Below are 26,092 nucleotides of genomic sequence, written 5' to 3' on the forward strand. Positions count from 1 at the left end.
GAGATTCGCGATAAATGCAAGCTAAATAAGGAGCCAATGCGGTAGAGTACTCTCTGTAAAACCGAATTGGAATCCCATCAGGACCTGGCGATTTATTTATTTTCAACCCATTTAGCTGCTTCACCACCCCGGGAATGTTTATCATTACGCCCTCCATATGGGAATCTGTACAAGACTCAAATGGCGGTATGTTTGTACGATCCTCCTGCTTGAAAGTTTTCTCAAATGCTAAATTTAAAACTTCAGCTTTCGTTTTGCTGTCTTCCGCTGCCAGGCCAGACTGATCAGTGAGTGACTGGATGGAAGCCTTTGACCCGCTTACCGATTTTACGTAAGACCACAATTTCCCTGGGTTTTCAGCAAGATCTTTTACTAAGGTATGATGGTGGTAGTGGTTGTATGCTTCGCGCATCACTCTTTTTACAGCAGCACAAATCTCTACTAACTATTGCCTGTCCTCGTTCTCCCGATCTTTCTTGTACCGCGAGTGCAACTGTGTCTGCTTCCTGAGCCTTCTCCGAATTGCGCTGTTAAACTACGGTGGGTCTTTTCCGTCCGTAATCCACTTTTTCAGCACATACTTCTCCAATGCATGATTTACAATGTGTTTAAAATTTGCCAATAATTCTTCCATGCCCATCGTACCAGAAGTAAATGAAGTCGATTCGTTTACTATGTGGGATGCTAACAACTGCTTATCTGCTCTTTCTAGTAAGAATACTCTCCTAGTCATTTTGACCGACTTTTTAACTTTCGTAGCCATAGTCGTAATGACAACATCACGATCACTAATCCCTGTATCAACACTGACACCGTCGATGAGGTCTGGTCTGTTCATGGCTACCAAATCTAAAATATTTCCATTACACATTGGCTGTCGATTTAGCTGCTCAAGACAGTTTTCGGATAATGTGTTCAAAAGTAATTCACACAAGGGCTTGTCTGTACTACCTGTAATGAATCCACAGACATCCCAGTGTATACTAGGTAGGTTGAAGTCGCCTCCAACTAATATAGCATGATTCGGGTACTTCTGCGATACAGAGTGTAGACTCCCTTTGAATGATTCTAGAACTGTCATGGTGGAACCTGGTGGCCGGTAATAACATCCAACAATTAACTTTATTTCTCCTAGCCCTGTTAAACGTGTCCAGATAACTTCACAATCTCACTCTACTTTGACCTCAGTAGACACAATATTTTTGTCGACTGCAATGAAGACACTACCTCCTATGGTGTCTAATCTGTCTTTCCGATACACGTTCCAACCCTCACTAAATATTTCAGAACTTCCTATCTCAGGGTTCAGCCAGGTCTCAGTCCCGAGAATAATTTGCCCGCCACACGCTTCCTGGAGGGCAGTAAATTCAGGAACTTTATTCCGAACACTCTAAAAATTTACAGCTAATACCTTGATAGCTGAAGTGTCTTCACACTGAGCACGTCCTGATTTCCCTGCCTGCATGTCGACTGGTGAGTATTCATCAGGACACCTCGCACTACTGCCTAGCCTCAAAAACCCCGATGCGCATGCCACAGATGTTAACATCTAATATAAATGTAATTAATTTAAGAATAAAGGAGACCACTCACCAAATAGTAGAAGCTTCAAGTCTTCAACTGGCGCACCAAAAGAGAATTAAAACTTGAAAACTTTGTGTCCTCGGAGTCTTTTGCAATGGCATACATGAATAAAACGTTCTCGTTTTCATGTCGCGTCAATTCGAATAAAATCCTCAAGCTTTCAATGACCATCTCCGCCATCGTCGTTAGGAGTTCACTGACTGCCAGGGCTGCTCTGGTTTCTCGCTTATATAGGCATGACGACGTCATCAGCAGCCAATCAGATAGACCCAATGTGGCGCGTGCGCGTAAGTCGACCCCGGCAGGTAACTGAGCTATTGCCCGTGGCAGCACCGAAGACATCAGGTGGCGCCAGGGGCAGGCGCCACGTCTGAAATTGCTGCTCCCGCGTCACGCATCTGTCTTTGCTTTCTTGTAGCAGCATGTATATCGGACAAACAATTCACACGATTGTGGAGTGTTTTACTGAGCACAAGCGGCATATAAAACAAAGGGAGCTTGACAAGTCTGACATTGCAGAGCATTGCCTAGAAAACAGACATAAAATGCAGTTCGAAAATACAAAAAGTGTTGGCTCATGCGCCTACATATTGGGACTCCGGTTATAAAGGAAGCGGCCGAGATTTGTTTAAACAACAATTTCAACAGAGACCAGGGGTACACACACAGCAGGGCATGGGGGTGGGCGCTGGACATCAAAAGAAAGCAAAGACAGATTCGTGACGCAGGAGTGGCAATTTCAAACGTAGCGCCTGCACCTAGCACCACCTGATGTCATCGATGCTGCCTTGGGCAATAGTTCTGCTAGCTGCCTGTGTCAACTTACGTGCACCCACCACATTGGGTCTATCTGATTGGCTGCTGCTGATGTCATCATGCCTATATAAGCGAGAAACCGTAGCAGCCCTGGCAGTCGGTGAACTGATGATGATTGCGGAGATGGTCATCAAAAGCTCGAGGATTTTATTCGAATTGACGGGGCTTGAAAACTGAGAATGTTTTATTCAACTTGAAAACTTGCTAGCTTTCAAAATCAATCCTTTATTAAGCTAAGACCACACACACACACACACACACACACACACACCTTAACACAGTGTTGGCTGGTTATTACAAGCAGAGCAGAGGAGAAGAGAATAGAAGCTTTTGCAGTGTGTTGCTACAGAAGAATGCGGAAGATCACATAGGGTAGATCAGTTAACTAATGATCAAACTGGAGAGAAACTACTGTTATGGTACAACTTGACTAACAGAAGAGCTACACTGAGGCTTCAAGGTGTAATCCATTTGGGTGCAGGCATGATTATGGGTGGTAAAAATTGTAAAGGGGGACCAAGGCTTGACTGCAATATGCAGATTCAAGTGGATGTAGGTTTCAGTAGTATTGCAGAGATTGTTCGTTTTGTTTTGTTTTGTTTTAGGGTGCAAAATCAACTAGGGTCATACACGAACATGTCGGAACCGTAGAACACTAAGATGAAAAAGGAGTTAAAAATGACTACACATGAAGTCGAATCAATGGAAGGAAAGAGAACTAAAAACAGGAACTTGGAGAAAGGTCTATAAAATACACTATAGAGAAATGGAGGTCCTGAACTAAAAATTAAATGTCCTTTGCCATATTACTACGACAGACAAAACGTAAAACATGGTCAACAGCCCACGCATCGTTCACTAAAAGGCTGATAACTCAGATGGCAAACATAAATAAGAGCGTAAATGGTTAAAAAAAGGGCATTCCTCTAGGAAATGGCGAACCATCAAAGGTCGAGGGCAATGAGCACAAAGTGGTGGGGGAGCACCATCTAACAAATGGCAATGGCAAAAAAGACAGTGCCCAATATGCAACCTAGCTAAAATGATCTCCTAGGATGAAGAGGGGGTCGTCCAAGCTGCTGGGAGTGACTTTATTCTCCAGAGCTTGTTCCCACGAACGGAGGTCCAATGGCGATGCCAAAGTGACACCATCTGCTGACAGACGGCAACACAGAGATCATCAGAGGGAATGGAAGAACTAGTGGGCCAAGGTAGGAGGACAACAGCCTTGACAGCAGCCTCATCATCATCTTTTTCTGTCAGACCAGCAGGTCTAGGGACCCATGTAAACATCACAGTGGTTCCATCAACAGTGAGCAAGTGAAAGCTTTCCTGGTAACAGAGAAGAGAGACATGGGCCATACTCGCGATCAAAGGAGTCATCAAAAAAGGAGGCAATGGGATGGGATGGGTAGCCAGGCATGGCAGACAAATGGCATGAGTATCTGCTAAAGAGAAAATCACGGCAGTAAGACAGCAGTATTTCGGTTGCTTCTGCTGACAGACTCTCAACTGGGCTAGTACAAAAGGAGCCAGTGACCAAACAAATACTACAATGGCACAATGACATAAGATGGATGGACGTGCAGATGCATAAACAAAATACTAGTTTCAAACGGACAAAGGACCGGTACAAATGGAGGATGTTGGTCTGATCTGCTCCCCAGGAAGTACCAGTGAGACACCACTACACACAACTGGTACAACATCAAAACAATCTGCCAAACTGTGGAATGGCTTGAAGGGTGGGTGATCGTGTTTACATTTTGGGCTTAGGCTGTTGGAACTTAAATCGCAGGTTAAGGGTTTAAGAGCCTTTTTCATCTTTGACCTGTTAGTCACAAGCACCTTATTATTAACCCCTTGACCATGCTCTATGAGCTGGCCTCAGGTTCTGTTGCGGCACAGCTGCTATCTCTACGAATTGGCCTCGGTTACACAGATTACTTCAGTACATGTACCCTTTGAACTGAGTTTGAGCTGCTTTGCATGCTCTACGAAGAGCATTTGGGCCCAAAGTCAGCAACATTCAGGAGACTCTACAAAATGTATTTAGAGTTATGTATCAGTCACACTGAGTAGTGTTAAATGTCTTCTAACAAATTCCAAACACATTTTTGTTATGTGAAGCAACTGTTTCGTCAAGTAGTACGTATGTTGTTTGTGCAGGAGTAAACATGGGTGCATCGTCCTTGTATTTGTGTGATGGAAATATTGAAAGGTGGTTGAATGAAAAGTGGTAATGAGCAGCTACTGCTAGCATGGAAGAAGGCAATGATGATGACTAATGACAGTGGTACAGAAACATTAAGTGCCAAGGGTGATGTCAAAGAAGTGCTGACTGTTGCCACTGATTCCACAAGATGTATGTCTTAATTGTTTTGCAGATAGGAGCACATTTGCACTTACAAAGACAGAAGGTTTAAAAATTTGTTTTGTAGATTCTCCAAATCCATTTGTTTTTTTCACATTCTTTTTTCATGAAATGATGGTAACAAATGAGACAAACAAATATGCTGAACCATCTGCAAGTTAACATGTGGACACACTGAAACAATGATCATGTGTGGAGAAATGGGTACCAACAAACAAAAGGGAATTTTTGCCAGCGATGTCATTCCTACAAGACTTGGTTCAGAACTTTATTTTGAAATATGCTACTCAATGACACAAATTCTTGAAATAGCGATTTTCTGAAACTTAAAGTCAGAAAGTAGAATTAGTTTTCTGCTGACGTTTCTTAATTTTATTAAAAACTGTACTGCATACCTCCGAATCCAAAATGACTCCTAAAGCAAGATGACTCCCCACTGTTTGACAAGGAGTGACAAACGAACACATATACACATACTAGGTTTATTTTGAAAACTTATAAATGGTTACCGTATTACAGTAACTGAAGGAGACAATAAAAGTACTGGTACACACAAAATAAAACTAGATAGTGCCCTCCCTTAGTCAGATACAGGTGCTTCTTAGTCATCCTCACTGGAATGGTCTGCAGAATCTGCACTGTCACTGTCATGATTACCTTGCATTTCTTCCCACAGTAGATCATCTTCACTTCTGTATAATGTATTTGTTACATAGCACTTCTTAAAGCCATTCACAATTGATGCAAAGGATATGTGTGTCCAAGCAGTCTGGATTCATTCCATAGAGATACTGGGGGCTTCATCAACTGCCCAGTAAGGATCAGGTATTGACCACCTTGAACTAACCAACAGCTGTACAGCTGTTTAAGATGGTTGTTAAATGGCATATTCACCACCATATGTAACACTTTTAGTTGCAAAAGCATGCCTCCTGGAATGATGACAAGATGTGTGTTTAATTTCATGATTTCTGCATTCACTGCTGGGGGGCAGGTGACCATTGAAAGCATAAAGGATCAACATACCATGATTCTCTAAGAGAGCATCTGGCCTCCTGCTTCTGAATGTAGGAGCCAATCTACAACCAAATCGTATTAACAGAATCTTCCGTCAGTTCAACAATATTGCAGAACAAAAGCAAACTAATGCTTTTCATTTATTACAACCAAATTATTGGCAATCCATTCTTCTCCACTGCAACGAAATATGACACCAGGTGGCAGCATTTCCTTTGGTATAATTTTACGACTGAGGATGATGTAGGGTCACATTGTGATGAAGCAAGCTGGGATAATTTTAATTCCCCTCTTGTCAAGCCATATGCCTCCTTAAATTCGTTTTGTTACTTTTAACTATTTACCATTAACATCTGTATTTTCATGAATAGAGAAAGGTTGCCCCTCAGTTTTAAAGTGAATAACATCAGATCTAATTTTGTGCTTAGTTGTATGTATGTAATTGATTTTCTAATTTATTTTGACTATTGCTAGTTAGTATCTTTTGTTTTAGGGCAGAATCAGTAATTGTTTCATAACTTAAATTCTATTGCTGACATATAAACAAATATAAATTCTGTACTAATTACAGTATAACCCCGCTTTTACATTGCCGGAATTAACGTTTTCCCACTGTTTACGACATTTTATATCAGTCCCATCAAATTTCCTATGCCCACAATGTTAGCTTGCACCTGATTTTGCGTCAACATATTTATAGTTTTTCCGCGATTTACGCATTACGAAAAAAATGTTTGTGGAGAAAATATGATGCTGGCATAACGTTGGATGCCCAGTAGTGTTTACAAATATTAAATGGTTAAGTTTCTTGACACCAGGGCACTCTATTCAGCGGATTTGAATGAGTAAACGAGTAAAAGTTGTAACAATTCGTGCCGTATCTCCCGCCGCTGCCTAGCTCTAGGTGGTGTGGTAGCTGATGGGAGTAACTAGGTTCATTCAAATGAAGATATCATGACCAATCACAACCATTTTCAAACTGACTGTATTGCGCAAATGCAGTTTCGTGGTTTTCTACATAACTGATGAAGCACAGTACCTGATAACCTCAAAAAGACGAGTACAGTTCAAGAGACGCAGAGTAACACATATTCAAACACTATACAAAATACTTATTTACATATTTGCACTTGACAACGAGAAACAATTCTCGAAACGCGTCATGCTAAGCAAGAAAAAATACATAGCTAGTGCAGTATTTCATTATTTAAATAACGAATGACAGCTGCAGGCTTTTCAAAAACATCGATTATGAGGTTTGAAATTAAGTCAAATGTTTCCACTTCCTAGACAGTTATCAATCCCAGTTACATAAGCAGTTTTTATTAGATGATAAACCTTTCCTAGATAATAAAAAAGTCCCTGACAAGTCTTTTGATGCTTGTTATCTACATACATCACACATTAAGTGCAAGGGGGTATCCAATACACCTTTCACTGTATAAACATTTGGGAGACGAAACAATAGCAACCTTAGAGTATGTATTTGGATCCATTTGAAAACATGTTAGCAAAACCAGCCCCTCATTAATTACAAAGTAATTAACAGTTTTGTCGAAAGTATTGTTTGCATAACTATATTTGTTAATTTCATGATTTAAACAAATAATTCAGCCTAAACCCCACAGTAGAAGAAACTGTTAAAAAGGCGCAATTTTTCGAAGTATTCAGTTAGTCTAGTGAGTTAAGTTTTAATTGTAATTTCTGTAAATTTACCTTCAAATAATGTGTAGTTTCAGTACCGATTATTGTGACAATATATAAGGGCCCAATTTTTGGTCATGAGACAGTCAGTGTATGGCAGAGTTTCAGACAAGTAACCTTGTTAGAACAACAGTGCTCCAAATTAACTGTGGAATAAGTGTTAAACAATTAGGCCATGTGTAAAAAAAAGTGACAGTGTCTGCTCCATACGTACCCGATTATTCTTCAAGAACTGTGAACTTTGTGGTTAGGTTTTACTGCTTGCAGCTGTTCAATATTAAACTATTGTAACAGTATGTGGAGTTTCACCTGCAAACTATTAATGAGGCTTATGGAAAGTTTAAACAATAGTGCACTGGCCATATAACTTTGTATTATTGGGGGGTTGTGAACAGTGAAATTAAAGTACTACGAAACACAACTGTGCACCTGTTGGCTACATAATTAGCAGTAGTCAGTGTCGGAATCCACAACACATTTTTTCATCCAGTGTAGTAATGCAGTACATCGACACTGAGGACAATCATCAATCAACAAACAAATAAGCAGGTGGAACCACGACAACATGTTTATTCCACTGGCAAGCGCACACAACACTACGGTGATTTAGAGATTTCTCACTGACTACAGTGTGCAAACCAATGCACTTTTAGCACTCTTCTCTTCAACTGTTCTATTGCATGCCATGTCGAAGTAAATGTAAGTCTCATCGGCATTTCTGATTTGCCCTTAAAGGCATGCATGTTCCCTTCTCAGTCTTAAAAAGTGTTGCTGATGCTCTAGCAACTTCTCCACATACAATGCTGGAAGACACCGAGTAAATAATGTATGACATTGTAGTACAATGTCCATTGCGCCACATCATCCTTGTACACCACCCAGAGCGGGCTTTAAATTGGACATCATTTTCCTGTGCCAATACACATGCTTTATTTCAGATGACATCACAGGAAACTGCCATTCCTTCTTTATGTTTCTCATGCATAACAGCCACTACTTTCATTTTAATATTTTCAAAACATTCAATCGGTGAGCCACTGAAAGCTATCCTAGATAACTTCATGTTTTTCAGATGTCCTTTGCCCTTTCGTTACCTCCAAACATAGGCTTTTTTCATGTGCACGAAATTTTGGGAAAAACCTCATCTTCGATTCTGAGCTACATGGTGGAGGAGGAGGAGGAGGAGGAGATTAGTGTTTAACGTCCCGTCGACAACAAGGTCATTAGAGACGGAGCGCAAGCTCGGGTGAGGGAAGGATGGGGAATGAAATCGGCCGTGCCCTTTCAAAGGAACCATCCCGGCATTTGCCTGAAGCGATTTAGGGAAATCACGGAAAACCTAAATCAGGATGGCCGGAGACGGGATTGAACCGTCGTCCTCCCGAATGAGAGTCCAGTGTGCTAACCACTGCGCCATCTCACTCGGTCTGAGCTACATGGTATTTTGCTGAATTATACAAAGTGAAAATTGCAGTTACCAATTTCCATATAAAATTTGAAAAGACTTATACTCCTAAATCAGGATTATCCACTGATAAGTACTTGTTACTGTGAAAACAGTATATACCATTGAAACTTGCTCGTTTTGGGATCAAATCATTCTACTTCTGCAAAGCAAGTTGTGGCTATTTATGTTGCTTTATAGTATACACAGAAAAGGACACTGCATTTGAGTCACAATATAATGAATGTTCTCTTGCACCTGAAACTTTTGTTCTCCTTGAATGATATTTTGACAAAGTGTATACCGTTTTTACCAAGAAGGGTAATACAAGTCCCCAGTTATTTGAGCTTCCAATCTCTTAAATTAATGACAGTATTGGTACAGTTATAAATAACAGGAAGGACATGCCAGCTGCTTCGAAGTCGGCAAGCCTCGGAAAGGATAAAGTTTATAGCATAATCACTCTGACTGAACATACTGGTTCTTGCCGTTCACTGCAAGTACACTACATTGCTAGGTTTGAAGTATTTGAGAAGAAGGCTCCACAAAAGCAGAGCACTATGAAAACATTATAGGAGACTCATTAGTGTAAGACCTTTAGAATGATAAATTATTGATGACATGATGATGAGATAAGAAAAATGTTTACACACTTTGTAGTGTTTACTATGATGAACTACAACAAATTGAGAAGAAAAAACAATGGCTATAAAGCAAGAAGTTATCCTCAAAGACAATGATACAATGGGTGTGTTAACTTAGCTGACCAGTGCACGACAAATTATGCAACTGGAAAATTTCCCCAAAAATATTACATAAAGTAATTTTATCATTAGATGGGCATTGCAACTCTAAATCCATAGTTGATGCACGATAAACTTGCTTCTGGAGACTTGATTTCCAAATTCAACTTCTTCTGTAGCATCATATTTCAAATGCTCCCATTCTATTCTTACCTGAACCATTTATTGTCCATATTTTACTTCCGTACAGGCAATACTTCCGCAAATAACTTTAGAACACACATTTTAACATTTAAATTTATACCTTACTAATCATCCACCCTGGCCTTGTACAGGTAATATTAAGTATCTATGGCTGGGCTACTAGTCTAGTGTTAGCTGTAAACTGGTTTATGTGCCACAGCATGGAATTACTATTAAAATTCAGAGAACAATGTTAGGTAACTGAATATCCTTGCTTTCAATATAACTTAACCAATTTATGTAGCACAAGTCTGAAATATTCTCAGCAGGCACAAATATTAACGGTTCCATATTTAACTGGAGTTCAGAGTGACATCTCATCTCATGGCTATGACAGTAACTGCAAGCTACTGCACTGTTCGGTCTACCCAACCACAATGCCCGTCCCGGTCTACCAGACCACATTGCCAGTTCAATGAGAACTATAGCCAGTTGCCAGCTGCCCATGTGCAGCACCAGTTCAGCCTGGTCTGCCCAGCAACAATGGAGTTCAGCCCAAGTGACGGCCACTTGCTGGCTGTTCAACTACACAGCAGTCCTGTATAGATTTTGTGGGTAACCTTTTCCTGGATTTCTATTCACATCCCTTAATGTTTAACACTAACTCTGTACCAAAATATCTGTGCAGATCATGCCGTGGTCTCATACCTACTTGGTGGTGCTGTCGTGTGGCCTTATGTCTATCTTCTGTGCTCACAAACCTTCCTCATAAATGAGTCTATCTGTTAGTGAAAGACATACCAAAATCCCCGCAGTAGTTCCTGGGATTAGCCTTCACATACACACAGCAAAACATGACAGGGAACTTTAATTTATTATGTATATGTGGCCAAATTTCTCTGTCAGAAACACTTTTCTTGTTATTGCCAGTCTGCATTTTATATCCTCTCTACTTCAGTCATTGTCAGTTATTTTGCTGCCCAAATAGTGAACCTCGTCTACTTCTGGTGCCTCATTTCCTAACTTAATTTCCTCCTCATAGCCTGATTAAATTAAACTATATTTCATCATCCTTTTCTACTTTTAATATTAATCTTATAACCCCATTTGAAGACACTATCTATTCTGTCTATTCTGTTAAACTGTTATCAAAAGTCATTCACTGTCTGGCAGTATTACGTCAGCTGCAAACCTCGAAGTTTTTATCCCTTCTTCCTGAACTATAATTCTATTTCCAAATTTCACCTTTGTTACCTTTACTACTTGATCAGTGCACAGATTGAGTAACATAGTAACACTGGGAACAGGCTACAACCCTGTCTCACCCCCTTCTCAATTACTGCCTTCCCATTTTATGTTCTTGAACACTTAGAATTGCAACCTGGCTTCTGTGCAAATTATAGATGACCTTTTGCTCTCTTGTATTTCATGCCTGGTACCTACAGAATTACAATGAGTGCATTCTAACCAACATTATTGAAAGCTCAAAAGTGATCACAGACGAGCGAAAGGTTACCTACAACTCGAAAAGTAGCTCGACTGATATTACGGAAATGGAAGTGGCACAGAAGTTGAGAAAGAAATGAGACAGGGTTCGAGTCTAACCCCATGTAACTTTACCTGCACAACCAGCAACCAGTACAGGTAACTAAATATGAATACTGACTGGGAGAAGGAATGAAAAGTTTTTCTGATGACAATGTATTTCTGTCAGAGACAGCAAAGAACAAATAATTTCTCCTTTTAATATTATATATATAAATGTTACTGGTGTTTTTCAACTGTCACTGAATGCTGATAATGAACTCCATAAGAGAATATGTTTACTATGAAGCTCTAGGCAGTATGCTTAACTGATTCAAGAACTATCTACAAGAAGTTCTGGCGTGGACACCACATAGCATCCATCCTACTCGCTTCCGTGCAACAAACACTTTCTGCTTCAATGAAGAGTTGCCACCGAATATGATGCAGTAAGACACCAGTGAATGAATACAGGTTAAGTAAGCCAGATGTTTTTTAAAAATATTTTCATGTCCAAAGAAAGTTTGCCATGCTGGTGTCACTGGTCAATGTTGACAGCTTATATCGTATTCTTCAATACTTACAAGAAAAGTATATTGAACCAGGGATTTAAAAGGAATGTTGATAACTACAATGTGTGGCACAGGAAATCTCATTAATGATTTGTAAAAGGAGTACAATAATTTTCAATTCATTGCTTAACACATTTAATGCTTAAAGATAGAAATAAAGAAAGTATTATGAAAAAGTAAGTTCACACTTACTGTAACTTGAAACTTTGTTGCTGTATTTCCCACTAGGTGGCTGGTAAAGCTCCCTTGGAGATTTATCAGTCTTAGGTTGCTTGGAAGCACTTGAATCTCCACTTGTAAAAGTTATCGGTGTGTGACGTTTCTGACCAGGTGAAGTACTTTCTTTCTGGGAATTGAAATATTGCTTATTACTCTGAGAACAATATGATAAAATAGGATATTCACAAATCTGCTTTCTGGAGGAGTGTATACCTCATTAAAAATTTACTATCATTTACTCAGATAATTATTGCAAGAACAATAAATGCCTGATTAAATAAGTTTTTAATACTTATCAATATTTGTTTTTAGAGTTACTAGCTTAACATTCACTTACAGCAGCTGATGAATTTGTATGTTTCCATGAAAGAATTATGTCACTCTTATAGCTTGGTGGGCTATGGAACAGATCTTTAATAAGCGTATTTATGTTAGATGTCGTCTTCAAAGCCACAACTTTTATTTTGTTTTCTTCACTCCGTAGATCTTCAGGGCTCTTGCCTTGAAGGGCTTCTCTTAGTTTTTTAATGTAACCTTGGATTCCACGGGCAAAGTACTGTAGCCTGGAAAAGAATACATTTTGGTATCAAACAAACTCTGAATTTTCAAAGCATTATAATGTCTTAACATTTAACAATTGGGAATAGCACCACTGTTCACTTTCATTGGAAATACTGTTATAACAAACCATAGTAAAAGTGATTTAACATTACAAAACATACATTTTTTTAAATTTTCAGTAGCACATTTGAAATTGTTCTGCTTCGGAGTGTTAGAAGAATTAACTGACCACTAATAATGAGAAACATTCTGATCACTCAACTCACAGTACTGCTATACAAATTTTGCATTTTGTATTTTCAACTTTTACCACTGGAAATACTTCTGACAGAAAATTTCGCTTTAATTTCTCTCATGATTCCTAACCTACATGTGAATAGTTGCAGACACAAAATGGTGGTATCAAAACACATTATTGATCTGATGAAATTCCTTATGAATTCTCTCATCATTAAACTCTTCAACCATTGCAGAGTTCTACAGCTGATCCGTACATAAAATCATAATGTTTTTTGAGTGAATTGTTAGAAAGCAACACTAATTAGCGTATACAATTTGTCTATGTAAACAGTGCATCATACACTCCTTCATTGAATGGGACAAGGGAGGTGAGTTAACAATGCAATGACCACTTCAACACTTAATACTCTCATTTTTATGTTACCCATCAATTCCACAGCTTTTAATTATTTCGAGCTGGTAACAAGTTGGTGGACATTCATAAAAATTAGCATGACAGAAAATCCTTGAAGAAAAGGGGTCAGTCTAGCCAACCTCCAGTAAAACAGTCAGCAATATACATCTTTACATTAAGAGCTGTGATCAATACTATACCAAGAAATGTCTTAATTCCTTCTGATTAAACATTTTTCCATGGATGTTACACTGGGTGTTTTGTTATCAGAGTGTGAAAGTGTAGGTATCACAGGCATACCACTGGATGTGGCATTCTTACAAGGAGATGTCCCCAGTTGTGGGATCAACATTTTGAAACCATCTGTACTTGATGTAGCTTAAGGTCGCAGATACCACAACCTGCAGCAGTTCAACACTATGGTGGGTCCTTATTTGAGATTGTTGTTGTTGTGGTCTTCAGTCCTGAGACTGGTTTGATGCAGCTCTCCATGCTACTCTATCCTGTGCAAGCTGCTTCATCTCCCAGTAACTACTGCAACCTACATCCTTCTGAATCTGCTTAGTGTATTCATCTCTTCGTCTCCCTCTACGAATTTTACCCTCCACGCTGCCCTCCAATACTAAATTGGTGACCTCTTGATGCCTCAGAACATGTCCTACCAACTGATCCCTTCTACTAGTCAAGTTGTGCCACAAATTTCTCTTCTCCCCAATCCTATTCAATACCTCCTCATTAGTTATGTGATCTACCCATCCAATCTTCAGCATTCTTCTGTAGCACCACATTTCAAAAGCTTCTATTCTCTTCTTGTCCAAATTATTTATCGACCATATTTCACTTCCATACATGGCTACACTCCATACAAATACTTTCAGAAACGACTTCCTGACATTCAAATTTATACTCGATGTTAACAAACTTCTCTTCTTCAGAAACACTCTCCTTCCCATTGCCAGTCTACATTTTATATCCTCTCTACTTCCACCACCATCAGCTATTTTGCTCCCCAAATAGCAAAACTCCTTTACTACTTTAAGTGTCTCATTTCCTACTCTAATTCCCTCAGCATCACTCCACTTAATTCAATTGCATTCCATTATCCTCGTTTTACTTTTGTTGATGTTCATCTTATATCCTCGTTTCAAGACACTATCCATTCCGTTCAACTGCTCTTCCAAGTCCTTTGCTGTCTCTGACAGAATTACAATGTCATCGGCAAACCTCAAAGTTTTTATTTCTTCTCCATGGATTTTAATACCTACTCTGAATTTTTCTTTTGTTTCCTTCACTGCTTGCTCAATATACAGATTGAATAACATTGGGGAGAGGCTACAACCCTGTCTCACTCCCTTCCCAATCACTGCTTCCCTTTCATGTCCCTCGACTCTTATAACTGCCATCTGGTTTCTGTACAAGTTGTAAATAGCCTTTCAATCCCTGTATTTTACCCCTGCCACCCCACCTTCAGAATTTGAAAGAGAGTATTCCAGTCAACATTGTCAAAAGCTTTCTCTAAGTCTACAAATGCTAGAAACGTAGGTTTGCCTTTCCATAGTCTAGCTTCTAAGATAAGTCGTAGGGTCAATATTGCCTCACGTGTTCCTATACTTCTACGGAATCTAAACTGATATTCCCCAAGCTCGGCTTCTACTAGTTTCTCCATTCATCTGTAAAGAATTCGTGTTAGTATTTTGCAGCCGTGACTTATTAAACTGATAGTTCGGTAATTTTCAAATCTGTCAACACCTGCACCCTTCACGCAGTATCACATCTCCCATTTCATCTTCATCTACATCCTCTTCCATTTCCATAATATTGTCCTCAAGTACATCGCCCTTGTATAGACCCTCTATATACTCCTTCCACCTTCCTGCTTTCCCCTCTTTGCTTAGAACTGGGTTTCCATCTGAGCTCTTGATATTCATACAAGTAGTTCTCTTTTCTCCAAAGGTCTCTTTAATTTTCCTGCAGGCAGTATCTATCTTACCCCTGGTGAGACAAGCCTCTACATCCTTACATTTGTCCTCTAGCCATCCCTGCTTCGCCATTTTGCACTTCCTGTCGATCTCATTTTTGAGACGTTTGTATTCCTTTTTTCCTGCTTCATTTACTGCATTTTTATATTTTCTCCTTTGATCAATTAAGTTCAATATTTCTCCTGTTACCCAAGGATTTCTACTAGCCCTCGTCTTTTTACCTACTTTATCCTCTGCTGCCGTCACTACTTCATCCCTCAAAGCTACCCATTCTTCTTCTACTGTATTTCTTTCCCCCATTCCTGTCAATTGTTCCCTTATGCTCTCCTTTAAACTCTGTACAACCTCTGGTTCTTTCAGTTTATCCAGGTCCCATCTCCTTAAATTCCCACCTTCTTGCAGTTTCTTCAGTTTTAATCTACAGGTCATAACCAATAGATTGTGGTCAGAGTCCACATCTGCCCCTGGAAATGTCTTACAATTTAAAACCTGGTTCCTAAATCTCTGTCTTGCCATTATATAATCTATCTGAAACCTGTCAGTATCTCCAGGCTTCTTCCATGTATACAACCTTCTTTTATGAGTCTTGAACCAAGTGTTAGCTATGATTAAGTTGTGCTCTGTGCAAAATTCTACCAGACGGCTTCCTCTCATTTCTTCCCCCCAATCCATATTCACCTACTACGTTTCCTTCTCTTGCTTTTCCTACTACCGAATTCCAGTCACCCATGACTATTAAATTTTTGTCTCCCTTCACTTTCTGAATGATTGCTTTTATTTCATCATACATTTCTTCAATTTCTTCGTCATCTGCAGAGCTAGTTGGCATATAAACTTTTACTACTGTGGTAGGCGTGGGCTTCGTGTCTATCTTGGCTACAATAATGCGTTCACTATGCTGTTTGTAGTAGCTTACCCGCACTCCTATTTTTTTATTCATTATTAAACCTACTCCTGTGTTCCCCCGTTTTGATTTTGTATTTATAACCCTGTATTCGCCTGACCAAAAGTCTTGTTCCTCCTGGCACCGAACTTCACTAATTCCCACTATAACCTATCCATTTCCCTTTTTAAATTTTCTAACCTACCTGCCCGATTAAGGGATCAGACATTCCACGCTCCGATCCGTAGAATGCAGTTTTCTTTCTCCTGATAATGACGTCCTCCTGAGTAGTCCCCGCCCGGAGATCCGAATGGGGGACTATTTTACCTCCAGAATATTTTACCCATAAGGACGCCATCATCATTTAACCATACAGTAAAGCTGCATGCCCTCGGGAAAAATTACGGCCGTAGTTTCCCGTTGCTTTCAGCCGTTCGCAGTACCAGCACAGCAAGGCCGTTTTGGTTAGTGTTACAAGGCCAGATCAGTCAATCATCCAGACTGTTGACCCTGCAACTACTGAAAAGGCCGCTGCCCCTCTTCAGGAGCCACGCATTTGTCTGGCCTCTCAACAGATACAACCCCCCCCCCCCCTCCCCCCGTTGTGGGGTTGCACCTATGGTACGGCTATCTGTAACGCTGAGGCACGCAAGCCCCCCCACCAACGGCAAGGTCCATGGTTCATGGGGGGGTATTTGAGATTAACAGAGGAAAAAAAAAATTTCAGAATTTTGTGTGATGTTCAATAGCTTTAAAAAAATTGAAAACTATGGACTGGTCGCATAGCGTAATGGATAGGGAAGGGGCTCTCCTGCAGAAGGTTTTGGTTTGAATCTCATGAGCCGCTTTAAGTTTTCTTAAAATCTTTATTGAAATGACTTTAATCATTACTTTTGTTCAGTTACTTGGTTTACACGCAATTTCTTATTTCTACACCTTTGTCACATCATTTCAAAACCATATGAACTTTTTCATTTATTCTAATTTTTTTCTTTACATAATTGTGTTTCTTCTCATAATTCTTTTGAATGTGAATTAAATTATATTTATTTACCTATTATAATATTTAAAAATTTGAAAATGCTGATAATGATTAAAAAACAAAAGACAGAACAATATTTCTAACCACTGTGCAATTGTGTCAAAAATGTATTTTTCATTACAAAATGCGATTTTTTTATGGTGATAGTACACAAACATTTAAAATATAAATTCCTGCTGCTCTATGGACAAAATAACGCGGATGAAGATTTTAACGAAAGAAGGGATTATAAGTGTAACGAAATTCAAGCAAAATGAGGAAAAGAAATGTTGACTACAGTACCATGGATAGAAATACAGGATAATAAAACAAAAGAAATTAAAACAAAATTAATACATAAAATTAATTTAAATCTCATGAACAAAGGTTACAAGCGGAAAAAGAATGATAGGAAGAAAAATGAGAGCAAATGAAAAAACTGATACAATGATTAAAAAGATGTGACAAAGGAATAGAAATAAAAATCTTACATTTAAATCAATTAGTTGAATAAAAATAATGATCTGTAATGCAACAGGAAATATGATGAAAATCCAGATTTCTCCAAGTATTTATTTCAGAATCGATTTCCTTGTTACACAGGTCTCCACAAGCAGCTCTCTTCTTTGCTTAGTACTGGCTTGTCACTGAATTCTTGATATTTACAGAATTGCTTCTCTTATTTCCAAAGACATCTTTATTTTTCCTGTATGCTGCATCGATCTTTCCCTCAGTCACGCACGCTTGAATTTGTCCTTCAACCATTCCTGCCTAAGCATTTCGTACTTTCTGTCATCTCATTTATTAAATGCATGTATTCCCTTTCACCTGTCACCTTGTTGCGTTTTTATATTACCTCCTTTCATCAATTAAATTCAATTTCTTCAAAGTTGTTCAAGGATATCGTATTAGGCCTTCTCACTTCTGTGATCCTCTACTGCCTTCACTACTTCATGTCTCAAAGCTACCCATTTGTCTTGTATTGCAGGAGTTTTCAAACTTGAATCGCAGTTCCTAGGGGCGTCTCTGCCTTACGGTAGGGGTCTAGCTTCTGAGAGCACACTTCTTAATAACATGAAATGACATTTGGAGTCAATTCATAGTAATTTGGTAAACAAACCACAAAAATACTTTTCCTGCAAGTTAATGAAAACGAGAGGACAAAGAAACTTTCACTAAACAAGCTGTGACTCTTACTAGCTCTTCTTTCATCTTAAAAAGTTGACTACCAAGTAGCAAAGAACAAAAAACCTCACATCATAGCGGAAGATCTTATTTTACCAGCTGCCCTGGACAAAATGTCTATGATGATAGGTGAGCCAATTGCTAAGCAGCTGGCAAGTGTGCTTTTGTGTAAAAACTCTCTTGGTCATCAAAAACTCTATATGGCTTACGACATTAATGATCAATCGATTGAAAAACTCACATGTAATGGTGAAGTCGCTATTCATTTGAATGAAGCTACAGACAACTACAATGATGCACATCGAATTTGTTACAAGTGGTATATATGTGACAACAATATTCGTGAATAAGATCTTTTCTGCAGGAAAGTAACTCTTTGAACAAAATCAACACAACTCTCTAAATACTACATCCTCTTATGGTAGAAAATACTAACTGCAGAAATTATGTACGTGTATGTACAGATGGAGAGTGTAGTATGATTGGTTGTTACACTGGATTAAAGGCTCTGATTTGTAAAGAGCCTTCTCATGCTACTTGGACACATTTTCTTTTTTATTTATGGAGTCCTGGCATCAAAATGCATGGGCCCTCTCCTTGATGAAGTTCTTAAATCGGTAATCGAAGAGGTAAACTTCAGTAAACGTCAACCACTGAAGTCGAGATGTTTTCAACAAATATTTGTTGATATGGAGGCTGAGCACATTTCCCTATTTTATTACAGCAATTCTCGGTGGATTTCACGTGTGAAATTCTTGAAATGGGCGTGTGGATTCAGACATGAACTTTACTTTTACCTTGTTCACGAGAAATATTTGAGTTCTGAGAAGTTCATAGATAGTGACTGTTATGATGATGGCTTATCTTTGAAACATTCAATTAGTTGCATGTATCACTTTACTTCAAGGTAATGGGGCCAACATTCTACAATTGTCAGGCAAAATTTCACCTTTCTCAAAGAACTTACTATTGTGGAAGAAAAAGTTCGATGATAAAGATAACATTACATTTTCCCTGCTCTTCACGCAGTTTTAGATGACGGACTTTCACTTGAGTGAAGAATTGTAGCCTGTCTTCGTGGACCATTTAACTCCGTGATTACTTTCTGAATACGTTCCAGAAAAAGTTGATCAATGCAACTAGATCAAAGATTCTTTCAGTACAGACCTTTCATCAACACTTACCACTGACGAATAAGACCAATTTGTTGACATTTCTTCAGATTGCACAATGAAATCAAAATTCATTTTCTCATCACTACCTGAAGTTTGGAGCTTGGTGAAGCAACAGTATCCACAAACAGATAACAAAGCATATGATTTTTGATACCTTCTGCAGCATTTTACTCGTATGAGGTAGGTTTTTCAGAACTGGAAGTCATCAACATGAACTACAGATCACGAGTTAATGTAGAGAAAGAGATGTGAATTGCAATCTCATCATTTCCCATGGATTCCATTGCAACAATATAAAGTAATAACATTACAAGTTGATTACAATGTGCTGTGTCAACATTTAATAAAGAAATAAGTACTCTTATTTATTAGATCACAGCCTGCTCCAGACAGATAACCCATAGTGACAAACCCTTATTTATTGTTTTCAAATCTTAAGTTTATTTAGCCCACATACCAAATCGAACACCATAAGCGAAAGGAGCCATGGGTGTTCAGGTCAGATGTGGAGCACTCATTAATATGTGATGATGGGGATGTTTACTCTGCACATGCGGGTGTAGAATAAGCAAATTTTTGACGCTTGAGACATCACACCTGATTCAGTTCAAACAGATACTGAGGGAGGAGAAGCCAGCGACTCTTCTCTGATCAAATTTCCTGCAGGTAGTACAGCCATCGCACATACACAAAGAATGACCATACTTCTAGTATTTATGATGCAGAAGATTATTTTGAATCCATTAGTGTACTTTCAACTGAATAATCATCCGTTCGCAATATGTTCAAGCAGGACAAAAAAATGTTAGAATATAGGCACATCTTCTCCGCATTTTCATGCACTTGTTTCAAAATGTTTGCTACTTCTATAACACACCCATCTACCCATTCTGCTTGTAACTTCAGAGGATCTAAAGACATTAAACCCCTTCAAGGCACAATTCCATCATGATAAAATACTCAACTTTCTCTGATTTAGAAATTTCGTGATCTGTAATGCACTAGTAATTTTTTTTAGGAAAATACCATTTTGTGATTTTTGTGCTGCACTGAATATAATTCTGGAAATTCCTGTATGGAGCAACACCTAAAATAAAGGAAAGGCAACCACTCGTCAATGTGTAGAGTGCAGTAACATTTAACAGAAAACAGTGTTTACACTAGCCTTGAAGCACTAGCCATTTTTCCAGCAACAGCACGCACACCTAAATGCACAGTCCCATGCCTACGGCAGAAAGCTAGTGTTACTGCTGTTTTCTGTTACAAGTTAACTGTGTTCTGCACTCAATGTACTGCATGCAAGTAGTTGCCTTTCCCTTATCTCATGTACTAAAGACAATTCTTTAGAGACATAAATATTCTACATTTTCTTAGACATTCCCTCTCCTGTAGATATGATACAAACTTTAGACAACTGTGTCCTAGTACTTAAACCAGCTTTTATATCAATAGAAGACAGCTGACATCTGAGCTTCATTTGGGTTACATGGCCACATGGCCACTCAATCCCTTGTGAAGCTGATATTTTGAATTGAATTGCTCTGTATTCAAGCCTAAGAGCAGCATGGGAATTAAGTGTTCATCCAAACAATCCCACTGCACTGGTTAACCCCAAAACAATTGAGTTGTGATAGTTATACCATGTAATGGCTGTTTTTGCTACAACAGCCCTCTATAAATGTGGTATGTAGCACCCAAGTAGGATGTCGTGCTCTTAAGTAACCATTACTGAATGTGAGCACTACTCATTGGATTTACTAGTGTACACAGGCTGAGCCTACAATTTCCCATAACCTTTCACAGGTTGATATGGATTCTATGCTAAACAATTTTATGAATTAATGTCAAATCTCCAGTGGGCTGTTACAAACTATTTTATTTTGCTTGTTGCCTCAATTTCATTTGTAGCTGGAATGGACTGCTAAAAACTGTAAACATATATCATGTTTCTATAGAAAATGTTCTACTGGCTCTTGATGCTTCATGTTGACAACATATTTAAATGCTTTATCAGCTCTTCATTCCCAGGTTGGAATTCTGTTTGTGGTAGGACAATGTCCAGCATACAAGAAAAAATAATGAAACTTATAAGATAATGGCAACAACACTGCTACAATATACAGTGTGAGTATAGTTTAAGTTAAACTTTCAAAATGCTATAGAAATAACACCACTGGTCAAAATGACATCAAATTGCAATGGAATGTTATCGGACAAGGGGGAAAACATATGGCAGAAAAAAAAGAGAGGAAAAAAAATGTGTGAAATTTGGTCAATAGATGGCACTGCATGTGTCAGAATACATAAATGAAAACACGTGTCATGCACACGACCCATTGAAGTTGGTATAAACACTCTGGGTACACGCCTTTTCCTCCTTTCGCGTCTGCAACGTTTGCCAAGACTGTGTCACTGCAGGATCATGCTCTGCTTCTAAAGCTTTATTAGAAGAATGACTGTGCACACATCACTCTGCACAAGTTCCAAACACTGAAGGTTTTGATAAAAGGCATTGGTCCGATGACTGCTGTGGGTCTGGAGAAAATGATTCGGAAATTCGAAAAGACGGGTTCTTTTGGTGTGCAACCTGGTAGAGGGAGGAAACGAACTGATTCAACGTCAGTGGAAGCAGTAGCCACAGCAATGCAGGAGGAGGCGAATGGTGGTGTGCAAACATGTAGTGCATAGAGAATTGCCCGAGCATTGGACGTACGCGTGAGCATGGTGCGTAAAATCCTATAAAACATCCTTCTTTGCTATCAATTGAAAATTACCCATGTACACGAGTTGCTTCCTGCTGACTTGCCAGCAAGGTAGACCTTTTCTTTATAATTTCTAGCTCGCATGGAAGTGGACAATGATTGGCCATGGAAGATTTTGTGGGCAGACAAAGCCCACTTCCATCCGACAGGATATGTCAATACACAGAATTGTCGAATATGGGCAATGGAAAATCCACACACAAATCAACCAGTACCACTTCATCCTGAAAAGGTCACTGTGTGGTGCGGGTTTACAGCATCATTGATTATAGGGCCATATTTTTTCGAAGAGACAGGTGCTTCTGGTCCTGTTATTTGTACTGTCACTGGTAAGTGCTATGAGTGTCTTTTGCGCAACCACGTCATTCCAGCTCTCCAACATATGGATGTTTGGATGGGATCATTTTTATGCACGATGGTGCAACTCCATAGATTGCAAATCCAATTGAGCAGCAGCTGAAGTGCCATTTCAGAAAAGCTAGAATTATCAGCCGCCATTTCCCTGCAGCCTGGCCATCCCGATCACCGGAACTTAATCCGTGTGACTTCCGGCTGTGGGACTACCTGAAAGATGCTGTGTTCAATGTTCCGACTGCAAACTTAGCTGCACTGAAGGCATGCACTGTGCAACACATTCTGAACGTGACCCCAGAAACACTCTGATCAGTTGTGGAACATGCTGTTTCTCGATTTCAACTTGTTGCAGGAAATGATGAACAGCATATTTAACATGTTTTGCGCTAGTCACACAGAAATTAATAATCCATTCTGATTTTGATTGCTGCTATTTATGCTTTTTTGGCCTTAGGACAATTAAAAACCGATGTAGTTGATACTTTTTATGCAGTTTTTGGCCCCAGGACAATTAAAATCCACTGTAGTTGATACTTTTTATGCAGTTTTTGGCCTTACGACAATTAAAAACTGATTTTTCTCATCCAATGTGATATGAGCTTGCCATGGTGGATGCGCTTACATAGCTAACAGTATCACACCTGTACACCCATGCACACTAAGTAGTACAGTTTGTTTAACGCCACATGTACACCTTATGATTGTTGTATGATTCATTTGTCATTTGTAGTCTACCACTATTAAGTTATGATACTTACAGTGCCAGCTATTGCTACATATTGTAACTACACTCCTGGAAATGGAAAAAAGAACACATTGACACCGGTGTGTCAGACCAACCATACTTGCTCCGGACACTGCGAGAGGGCTGTACAAGCAATGATCACACGCACGGCACAGCGGACACACCAGGAACCGCGGTGTTGGCCGTCGAATGGCGCTAGCTGCGCAGCATTTGTGCACCGCCGCCGTCAGTGTCAGCCAGTTTGCCGTGGCATACGGAGCTCCATCGCAGTCTTTAACACTGGTAGCATGCCGCGACAGCGTGGACGTGAACCGTATGTGCAGTTGACGGACTTTGAGCGAGGGCGTATAGTGGGCATGCGGGAGGCCGGGTGGACGTACCGCCGAATTGCTCAACACGTGGGGCGTGAGGTCTCCACAGTACATCGATGTTGTCGCCAGTGGTCGGCGGAAGGTGCACGTGCCCGTCGACCTGGGACCGGACCGCAGCGACGCACGGATGCACGCCAAGACCGTAGGATCCTACGCAGTGCCGTAGGGGACCGCACTGCCACTTCCCAGCAAATTAGGGACACTGTTGCTCCTGGGGTATCGGCGAGGACCATTCGCAACCGTCTCCATGAAGCTGGGCTACGGTCCCGCACACCGTTAGGCCGTCTTCCGCTCACGCCCCAACATCGTGCAGCCCGCCTCCAGTGGTGTCGCGACAGGCGTGAATGGAGGGACGAATGGAGACGTGTCGTCTTCAGCGATGAGAGTCGCTTCTGCCTTGGTGCCAATGATGGTCGTATGCGCGTTTGGCGCCGTGCAGGTGAGCGCCACAATCTGGACTGCATACGACCGAGGCACACAGGGCCAACACCCGGCATCATGGTGTGGGGAGCGATCTCCTACACTGGCCGTACACCACTGGTGATTGTCGAGGGGACACTGAATAGTGCACGGTACATCCAAACCGTCATCGAACCCATCGTTCTACCATTCCTAGACCGGCAAGGGAACTTGCTGTTCCAACAGGACAATGCACGTCCGCATGTATCCCGTGCCACCCAACGTGCTCTAGAAGGTGTAAGTCAACTACCCTGGCCAGCAAGATCTCCGGATCTGTCCCCCATTGAGCATGTTTGGGACTGGATGAAGCGTCATCTCACGCGGTCTGCACGTCCAGCACGAACGCTGGTCCAACTGAGGCGCCAGGTGGAAATGGCATGGCAAGCCGTTCCACAGGACTACATCCAGCATCTCTACGATCGTCTCCATGGGAGAATAGCAGCCTGCATTGCTGCGAAAGGTGGATATACACTGTACTAGTGCCGACATTGTGCATGCTCTGTTGCCTGTGTCTATGTGCCTGTGATTCTGTCAGTGTGATCATGTGATGTATCTGACCCCAGGAATGTGTCAATAAGTTTCCCCTTCCTGGGACAATGAATTCACTGTGTTCTTATTTCAATTTCCAAGAGTGTATTTATTTTTCTTCTGCCATATGTTTTCTCCCTTCTCCTATAAAACTCTGTTGCAATTTTACGGCATTTCAAACAGTAGTGTTATTTCTACGGTGGTTTGGAAGTTTAGCTTTAATTATAATCACCCTGAAGAACAGTACATAAAAATGGATGGCTGTTCACAATAGCAGGTGCTTATCATATGATTTTTACTATATGGTTATGTTGTAACATACCTAAACCGAAAATCCTTCAGTCTTTCCAGGTCCTTTGTCAGGTACTCTGGACACTGACGTCCCAAACGATGAAAGCCATACATAAGGCATTCGACATAAGAAAATTCCAGTCGTGGCTGCTCCTGCGTTGACCCTTCAACTTCAGTATCTGGAGGTAACGGCATGTATTCCTTTAAAAAGAAAATTGCAAATTTGATTTTATTTAACTACACGTAATAACAATATAAGTAAAACAATGACAGGCATGTAACATTGAAAATATCCCAAAAGAGAGACATACTAATGAGCAATGTAACAGCATTATTATCTTTACAGTTTCAGCTTTTATTAGGAACTTACTTCTGGTTAGTACATTGAACACAGCTGCAAAGAAACTTATTGTGGCTAACCAATGTGCAAAAGCTCTATTCCACATGATAAAAGCAACACCAAAAACCAGTTAACAGTACAAGTAAAACCATGCTAAAAAACAAATAGAAAAATACATAGCAGAAGTACAACTTTTGAGTTTACCAAGGTTATATTGCAAGATTTGTTTTACAGTCGACTAACAACCACTAAACTGATGATTATGGTGGCATTCAGTGTTTCATGAAGTATGTACTAATGGAAGGTCACTCTCTGATCTTCACTTACCACTAGCCTTTGGAAGACCTTATCAACTTTTGATTCAGCATTTTCTAGAGGTCCACAATGTGTGCACAGTTCAGCAAACAGCTTAAGAATCTCCAGCTGTGAATCTACTCCATCTTCATTTGATACTATCTCACCAAACTGGCGAAGTACTTGCTCGCAGAAGTAAGTAACAAACTTTGACGAGTCAACCTGCGACTATTTTAAAAACAAGAAGTCATCATAAATTTTTCTTTGTAACGAGAAAAACACAGTATAAAATCGGTAAATATACATAAAGTACAGGGCATGAACAAAAAT

At 39.9% G+C, this 26,092-nt stretch overlaps 1 protein-coding gene across 1 annotated transcript in view; it reads right to left on the reverse strand.

Annotated features, from left to right (window-relative positions):
* The window catches only part of LOC126094435 (apoptosis inhibitor 5), a 100,103-nt gene that overhangs the window by 22,058 nt on the left and 51,953 nt on the right, over positions 1-26,092 (reverse strand). The window contains exons 6-9 of the mRNA XM_049908802.1: positions 25,796-25,990; positions 25,160-25,329; positions 12,518-12,743; positions 12,154-12,307 (exon numbers count right to left, since the gene is read on the reverse strand). Coding sequence (XP_049764759.1) covers positions 12,154-12,307; positions 12,518-12,743; positions 25,160-25,329; positions 25,796-25,990 — 745 coding nt within the window. The remainder of the gene's footprint in view (positions 1-12,153; positions 12,308-12,517; positions 12,744-25,159; positions 25,330-25,795; positions 25,991-26,092) is intronic.

The sequence above is a fragment of the Schistocerca cancellata genome, chromosome 8, assembly GCF_023864275.1.
Source record: "Schistocerca cancellata isolate TAMUIC-IGC-003103 chromosome 8, iqSchCanc2.1, whole genome shotgun sequence".
In the NCBI taxonomy this organism is placed as follows: Eukaryota; Metazoa; Arthropoda; class Insecta; order Orthoptera; family Acrididae; genus Schistocerca; species Schistocerca cancellata.